This window comes from Buceros rhinoceros, unplaced genomic scaffold (genome assembly GCF_000710305.1).
Source record: "Buceros rhinoceros silvestris isolate BGI_N320 unplaced genomic scaffold, ASM71030v1 scaffold6627, whole genome shotgun sequence".
NCBI classification, from domain to species: Eukaryota; Metazoa; Chordata; class Aves; order Bucerotiformes; family Bucerotidae; genus Buceros; species Buceros rhinoceros.
In genome coordinates, this window is record NW_010423847.1 from 3,114 (window position 1) to 11,837 (window position 8,724).

Below are 8,724 nucleotides of genomic sequence, written 5' to 3' on the forward strand. Positions count from 1 at the left end.
GGAATGACAGTGTCCTATGAAGGGTGAGTATAAAATGCAGAAGAACCATTGCAGCAATAGTTCAAAAAATGTACTACAACATCAAGGCTAAAAGAGAAACATGCTTAAGAGAAAGTGAACAGTAACACATGTCATTGTGATAGTTCTGTTAGTCAGCAGAGTGTCAGTCTTCCAAAGCACAACACTGGTTAAACATTAATTAGAAATACATTAGCAAAGCTGCATCATTATTGATGTAGGTTGGTTGGCTGGAGGGGTGGTGGGGGTGGGGTTGGTACTGACATTTCACACAGCGCTATCTCCACACCAGAAGTAATTTTCTAGCAAAATGTTTTCAGAAAAAAGCATGAAGCATATATAACAGAAAGCACAGAGATGGAAAGACTGCAACATGCTAGACTCCTGGCCTGCTATATACAAAAACGAAGCTTTTACGCCTACTGAAGATGCTAGGCATCTGTTAGGAGAGAACCAGAGTTTGAAAGTTACAGGCTGTTATTTGTCTTGAAGTGAGTGAAGATACCAATACAGGGGATGTATGCTAGGATCTGGCTGGCCAAGAGACCCAGCAACACAGTACCATATGGGTTGTCCCTGCCTCATGTCCAGCCTGCTCAAGTACCTCATGGCTAGTGTGAAGATGTCTGCACCTCCCTGAAGATTTACCTATAGTTCAATATTTTGTCACTACATTCATTTATCAAGCCATAGTTGACAGCTGAAAATGTGGAACTGGATGTGTAGGATGCTTATATTTGTTGGAATCTGGGGACTAATTGTTGCTTGTCCTGAACTCTGCAACGTTTTCATTAAAAATGCAAATGGTGGGCCAGGGGATATGCTTGGTAAGCGCTGAGATAGAAGAGATGGCAAGCACATAAGCTTAATTAACTTCCTTAATTAATTAAGGAAGGAGAAGATGAGGGAAGACACCCCATCATCTCAATGCCCAAAGGATGACAGAAAGTAAAAGGGAACACTGCATTCCCCATAGCCAGTAGGAAAAGTTAGACTAGGCTATGGAGACCAGGAAATGTAGTTTCTGTTATTGGTATATTTTTACCAAACAGCTAAAGATGTACTTGATAAGACTGTGTTAACTGCTACTACCTCTACCTTCAATTAGGAGGTAGTCTATCTGTTCTCTCAAAGCCTTTCAGCTTTTCCTTTTTCTTTTCCGCCTACAGCTGCCAGTTAAACACAATGGCAATCATTTTCTTTTTGTTTTACAATTTCTTATAATCTAGTAATCACTTTAGTATCAGTGCAAATAGGATGGAATGTCAACTACACAGATCAATACTGCAGAGCTATGAAAATACTGTTCAGCCATGAAAACGTGTCCTATGAGATGGGTTTCAGGACAGCAACGCTGTCACACAGAAGGGCTTACACTGCCTCAGCACCGAATTAAAAATTTCCTGTGCTCTTACACCTGTCTAAACTTAACTTCCAAGCAAACCCATTCCGTACGACGAAAACGCTGTATTTTCTGAGTGCAACTCTGACTGCAAATGTGCCTCCAACGCATGGGATCCTGTGTGTGGGGACAACGGACTCACGTACGTTTCAGCATGTCTAGCTGGGTGCACGGCTTCGGTGGGACGTGGAAAGAACACAGTAAGACCCTGCTTCAGTTTCTGAGGTTTTCTACTAGCTTCTTTTCCATGTTACATGAGGGATTTAGTAGTATAATGCACTTAAGGAAAACCAAAGTTACTGGGCACCAGTCAGTAAGGTATATATGATTTCTGGGTACAAACAGGAAGCCATGGAGATTTCTCTGAGTTAATGCACATTAAGCAAAAAAGCCCTAGCTCCTTGTTGCGAATATTGTCATCTTTTGTAGATTGAATACAAGAGGGGGAATCAAAAAAATCAAAGTGGTTACCTGTTGCCTGAAGGTTGTCCATAGCTTGTCTTTCATAAACCTCCTTTTGGCTGTCCTGAGGTTTTAGCCGACAGTTGAAATACACTTAGATAGTGTAGTATCTTCACTGATACAGATCATTACTGTCTAAATATGAAGAATTATTTGAGGGGGGCAGCTTATTTCCTCCATGTAAGACTCTGGGATGGCAGGATAGTGCTTATTTTTCTATCTGACATTTCTGCTCAGGACAGAGTGCTGGGGATAATACACAGAGTCTTAGAGAGGGAGCTCCAGTCTGTGGGTATAAGACTTCCTTGGACCATGTCATCCCCTTGTTTTCTGCCAACAGATGATCATCCCAGAAGATACCTGATCTGGAGCTGTCTCTTGCATTCAGATAGTTTTGTCTCCAATAGGCTTTTTTTGTGACTGATTCTCTACAGTCATTTTCTCCAAAAGACGTCCTTTGCTTAAAATCTTAAGGTGGGGGGCAAGGGAGAAGGGCTTAACAGTGTCCATGACTGTGGGACTAGTGCCTCCTATGCAAGTCTGTCTCTGTAGAAGTTAAGGTTTGTGGGTCAGAGTTCGCCTTACCTCAGCACATTGTCAGGCCTCTTAAGCTCATATTAAAAGTTATTGCTCCTAAGCTATCACTACACCTACAGTCGATCTCAGTGCTCAGCATGAACTGTGTCTTGACAGGTAGTTGCTACTTACAGCTGCGAGGTACCTCTGATGAATCAGCACTAGCAGAGAGGTACCTGTGATCTAGGTATTTTTCACGGAGACACGTCATCTAACATGGTGTGTCACCTAGCAGAGAAAGGCACAGCTCCTTGAGATTCGCTTCTCCATTTCTACTGCCCTCCAGGGACACAATGGCTGAGGACACCTTCATAGGTCCTGCAGGTACTCCAGACATCTCCCAAAAGGATTTCTATGTCCACTTGCAAAAACATGCTGGCATGGAACATTCCTTCCAACTCTGAGCCTTCTTTACAGGAAAGAAAAAAGAAGGTCCTGGCCATTACCTCAAGAAAGGCAAATCAGATAGGAATGGAATGCTTAGGAAGGCTTCAGGCCCTGCCTGTGTCTGCAGGCAGGATCCCCCCTTGCACGAGCAATGTCCCACCAAACATGCTTTGTGTCTTCCAGGTCTTCCATAACTGCAGCTGTCTTGAAGCCAGCAGTTCATGGATGGGAAATAACTCTGCCACCCTGGGGCAATGTCCAAAAGGTGAAGATTGTTCAATGAAGTTTATTTATTATACAGTCATACAAGTCATAAGTGGCTTTTGTTATGCATTGGGAGGCACCCCAGCATACATGATTGTGTTTAGGTAAGTAAAACTTACTAGGTTAGTCTACCAAAGGCTGAGGCTTTCCAGTGAGAGGATCAAAGTTATATTTAGCTCTCTCTCTTTCCTTTAGGAGAAAAGACTCTCTTTCTTGCAGTATAATATGCTTTCTGTAATGAGTTTTGTAATTACCCATTTGTCTGTAGCTGTTTGCATCAAACCGTACTTTGCTGCTGTCTGTAAGTCATTTCTAGTGTGTTGCACTAGAAGGCCATTATGTTATCCTAAATGAGCATGAAAAACAGAAAGCAAACTCCCCTTCCTCATCTTTCTGAGTGCTAACCATGATAATATTTGTAAGGAGATGGCAGAGGCTGGATGTATAATGAATTCAAGACCAGTGCCCATTTCTGATGCTTGGGGTGTGATTCCATATGAAGCAGATGGGCATATTGCCAGATGGCTTTGTGTAGTTCACGATGTGGTATTGTACAGAGGAATACCATTCGAGAGTAGAAAGATGCCATGCTAATGCAGCTATTGGCAACATTTTCCCATCAGGTGTGTAAGGTGTATCCCACCAAGCGAGGAAAATACATGCTAGGGAGCCAAGGCAGTTGCAAAGCCCATTTCAGTAAGACTAAGTTAGAATGCGATTGTAACTTTAAAATTTCATTTCTTTCATTATGCATAGTGAATGGACTTCCCAGGAGTTATGTGATGGAAAACAATAGATTAATTCACCTTTTTCATACCACTTATCATATTTTCAGCAGACATAGGAAGCACTCTCCTTCTGAAACTTGGCTTTCGTCAGTAAGAGTATTGAAATCAGGGTAATTAATGGCAGTTTGATAGGCATGCCTAAGCATTCGATAGGCAAATACTTCATATTTGTCCCTCTTCCTTTCAGATGTGTTCAGCCAGAGTTAAAATCTCTTGCAGTTGGTCTCCACACACTCATTATGAGAGTGCTAGGTAAGAGAAATTATTCTAACTAACTGAGATGCTCGTATGGCTTTAAATGACATCGATGCAACCACCACTTGTAAAACAGATGTATCCTTGAAATATCTGCTAGATCATGGGATGAAGATCAGGATTTTTTCCTGAAGATCCAATATTCAGTAGAGAGTTTGTTGGGAAATCAGTTAACACAATTCTGAAAATCTTTGACCTGCTGATTCCGTGGTGTTGCAGTTTCTGAGCCTGCTCTTCCAGAATGGGAAGAGTTTCTAAGAAAAATTAAAGTATTATCTTGCATTTCTAATGAACACTATAAGGTTTCAAACTATTGATTCAACCAATGGCTCACTAAGAAGCAGTGCTGGAAGTAACATTGAAAAGACAATGCTCTAGTAGTAATTCATTCACTGGGTAATACAACTCAGCTCACAGCAGAGTGTTTTCTCTGTGTTGAAACTTCACTTTCATGGTAGACAACAGCTTAGGTTTCAATTCAATGCTCTTTTATTTTTCCTTTTTTATTTGAGAGTTGTTAATAAGAGGGTTGATTAAGATGCCCAGGCAGGCAGGAAAACACCTCTTTGTTTCCTTTTGTTCTCTTTGCCAATGACATAGGAATACCCGCATTTCAGAAATCTACAGGACTGTGTGTGAAGAGACAAGCTGGAAAAAAAAGAGCCTAAAAAAGTCAACAGCTATGTACAAATGTCTAAAATTTGAGTTAGGTTAGGGCTGTAGTCTCTACTCAGGAATGTGATGGGACATTTCGAGATGGTAGGAAGGCATATCCACACTTTACTCTCTTCTTATGACACAATGGAGGGGCAGAATTTCTTGCCCCATTCTCGGGACAATCAATACCAATGGGATTCCTGGAGCAATTTTGGCCATAGGAAATTTTAAAAAGCATTATGGAAAAATATCTATCTCCTTTCTGTAGGCTTCTGCTTCAGCACACTGAGCCAGCATGCACCTTCCATTGCAAGAAGGCATAGAGCCATGGGCACTGATTAAAAAAAAACCCTGGCATTTCTCTACAGTTTCTTAAGGATCAAATCTGACATGCTCCAGTCTTCCTTTTTTAAGGAACCTTCAAGATGAATCTTCACCCCATCATACCCTGACTACAGCACTGATGATCATAATACACAGTCCTTTACAGAGAGATTAGAATCTAGGGCAGAACAGGCTGACATAATACCTGTTTTTACAAAATAAATTATTTCCTATATAAGAATGCAGGATGCTCCTGTAGGAACAAAGCTAACGTGGTCTTGTACACGTTGAAACCTGGATTCCTCTGAAGTTCATACTTGCCTTACTTCAGCAAGGCTGGGATTTTGTCCCATGCCTGCCATGTTTTGCAGTAAAGCATAAGCTCTTTTCTGGCAAAGTCAGACTAAGGATTTCAGTTGTTCTACCCTCATAGACATTTCTGAAAAGCATATGCATGTATCCTCGGTGTTGTCCCTTCAGACAGAAGAGGCTATCAGCTGCAATCAAATAGATGTGAAGCCAGTGTGAATAATACAGGTTATGCTTAGAAGAAGGAACTACGCCTCAGTTCAGTGCTTCAAATGCACAACCAGTCCAGCTCTCCCCTGCAGAGGCTTAGCATGCACTGGAAGCCAGCAAGAGCTTTCAGAGCCGTGCTTGAAAAACCAATGTGAATGACTACAAGCCTGGCCAAATCCATCAGAGCACATTTCCTGGGGACAAAGGGACATTTTCACAGCACAAAGCGGTTGTCCCAGCTTACAGTTACACTGACAAGGGAAAGGAAAAACTCCCCACTGTCCACTCCACCTGTTGTCAGTATTGCAGCATGTAACTTGCCATGAAGAAAATATAAAGCTGATTTCTAAAAAGATGTATTTTTCTGTGAAATCTTGTGACATTTTTGCTTGTTTCCATACAGCTGGGATTCCAGCACCAGTTTATTTCGGTGCACTGATCGACAAGACATGCTTGAAATGGGGAAGCACAAGCTGTGGGCAGCGAGGGGCTTGCAGGCTGTATGACTCCAATGCATACAGGTAAAGTAAATTAGGGCACAAGGAGTCTCATGTATTTCCTCTCTACAGACAGACATGCTTTGTTCTGTTACACTGTAGTGTGTGAGGCCTCTGATCAAAAAATTATGGTCAGATCCTTTGGACTCAGGCTTAGGTCAGTCCATAATTACTGAAATTGAGAAATCTTAAGATCAAATCTTAAACTCTTAGTTTTTTAGTCAGTTTTTATGTTGTGCAAAATTAATTTAATATCCATGAAAGAGATTTGTTGAATGGATTATGTATTTTTAATACCCTTTGAGTCAATTTTAAAGATCTAGGATCTTATGACTTACCATGAAAAGGAAAGCTACCTAAATTTACCTTATTTGCAGGTACTTTGTTCATACTGGCAAGAATGTTAAACTTGTTCACTGGCCACATTTGAGATAAAAGTAAATTAAAGAAAATCATACTGACCAGCTGAATGTATTGGTTAAACACAAACACTGTCAGTCTCCAGGAGGAATGTTCTGAAGATTTTTCTCAGTTTCACCCAAACCATGGCCACTTCTGATTATTTATTTATTTATTTATTTTTACATAAAATAGCCCACTCTGGCTATCTCAATATATTTCTAGCCCTAAAAAGTCTAAGGCCTTAAAGTGATCCAAAAATCTTCAGAAATAAAGGGAAGATTATGGGAGCTTCACTTTGCACCTGTCTCGACAAGCAAAAGGAATATTGTCAATTCTTTAACAGAAGTTTTTGCAGGTAAAAATGTCCAGTTTGTGATACCATTCACAAAGAGTGAGTTTCAAAGTTTTCCCCTAAGCTTTTTCCTTGGTATATATGTAATCCTTGAATGTCATTAAAGTGATTATTTTCTTCAGTGTCTTTGAAAACCTCAGTGCCTGGCAGTATCTTCTATGCTCTATCCTGCAGGTATGTCTACCTTGGTCTAATAGCAGTGTTAAGAGGTCCTTCTTACCCGATTGGAATATTTTTTTATATGTTGATAAAGAAAAACTTTCAAAATAAGAACTCCAGGCCAATAGAGAACGGAGGAAGAGAAGATGCTCCTATGAGTAAAGAAGATAATTGCACGATCAAGGAACGTTTGCCAGGTTCTGATGCAGAAAACGAATCTTGTATTTAGAAAGCCTTTTAGACCAGTGTGGCATGAATCAGGACAGCTTCTTATAGCAACAACTCTCACAGTATTATGAAAATAATAAATAATAACACTGTTCAGAAAGTAAAACTTATAGCAAACCTGTCATAAAGAACAGGAAAAAGCAACATACAAGTATGGAAGTGCCTTACGTGTACCTGATTACCAATAACAGACAAAACAACGTAACATGAACTGAACCAAATTCTGAACAGATAAAGGAAAAGCTCCCTTGGCATTTCTGAAAGGGCCAGTCTACAATTTTTAAAGGGGTCAAAGATGACTGCTAGCAGCACAGCAACATGCCAAAGGCCCACAAAATGAGATGCTGATCTGTATGTAGATCCGTGTGATAGACTGCCATGGGAATGACAAGCTCCAGGTTAAGGGCAGCTCTCTGATTTCATCAAATTCAATCAGAATTCACGGTAAAACCCAAGTCTTTAAGCAAAACATTTCCACCTTATCTAAATGAACCATTGCAACTATTTTCCTTTGCAAAATTGACAAAAGCAGTATTTTTCAAGCATTTTATCTTAGCTCAGCTGGAAATTTTATGCCTGCTTAAAACTACAAATAGGTTGTCATAAAGGAAATAATTGTTTTTAAAAATCTCATAGTTGTAGCATTTTATTAGAAACTAATTTTTTTTAGATAAGTGACTATAAAACTTAAGAATATTCTGAATTTTGTAGTGATGTTGTTTTCTAAGCAAAATCCATCAAGCATATGCAGGTGGCTTTATTGCTATGTCTTGTACTGTCCAGCAGAGGACACTCAGTCAATATCATTACCTCTATGACTATTGCAAATTCTCTATATAATCATCTTTATTGTTCTGGGAGAAGTTCAGCATCAGTCAGGCAAAACACTGGGCTGGGTTTTCACGCACCTTAAAACTTTCTCAGCTCAAACCTTTGGCTCATATATGCAAAGTTGCTTTTGTGTATTTGATGGGTTTTGTTCATCATATTTGCATCACTTGGAGCTTGACAGCTGTTGTTACTTTGAATAAAAGTACGTGTACTTGTGTACAATTTCACAACTGTGAGTGAATTCTCTGGCTGATACTTTAAAATGGATGCTCAAGGCTCAGTGGGGTATGGAGCAACTGTAAGTTGTTGCAGCAGCTGGGTGTGGGGGCCTCGCTTTTCTTTGCATGTTTTGTTTTGTTTTGTTTTTTTCCTGGATAGGTGGGGTTTTTTGCAAACAGTGTGAGAAAATAGGTTTTATCTTTCACACTTAAAATGCTTGAGTCCGATCACTCTTCAGATTGCTGACAGCCCAAGCCACGCCAGGGCAGACTCCTGCAGAGATGGCCTTAGTAGCTGTAGAGGTAACTGTCAAACAGACACCTTCCCCTGTTTCCAGTGTAAGAGCTTACCAGCAACACAAGTTTCTTGCAAACATTCTGAGCT

The 8,724-nt window shown here is 40.3% G+C and overlaps 1 protein-coding gene across 1 annotated transcript in view; it reads left to right on the forward strand.

Annotated features, from left to right (window-relative positions):
- The window catches only part of LOC104497326 (solute carrier organic anion transporter family member 1C1-like), a gene marked incomplete at its 5' end in the record, with an annotated part of 9,307 nt that extends 2,016 nt beyond the window's left edge, over window positions 1-7,291 (forward strand). The window contains 6 exons of the mRNA XM_010140565.1: window positions 1-23; window positions 1,458-1,620; window positions 3,029-3,213; window positions 4,085-4,149; window positions 6,056-6,173; window positions 7,078-7,291. The exon at window positions 1-23 is cut by the window's left edge and continues 1 nt beyond it. Coding sequence (XP_010138867.1) covers window positions 1-23; window positions 1,458-1,620; window positions 3,029-3,213; window positions 4,085-4,149; window positions 6,056-6,173; window positions 7,078-7,291 — 768 coding nt within the window. The remainder of the gene's footprint in view (window positions 24-1,457; window positions 1,621-3,028; window positions 3,214-4,084; window positions 4,150-6,055; window positions 6,174-7,077) is intronic.
- Between the last annotated feature and the right edge of the window lie 1,433 nt (window positions 7,292-8,724).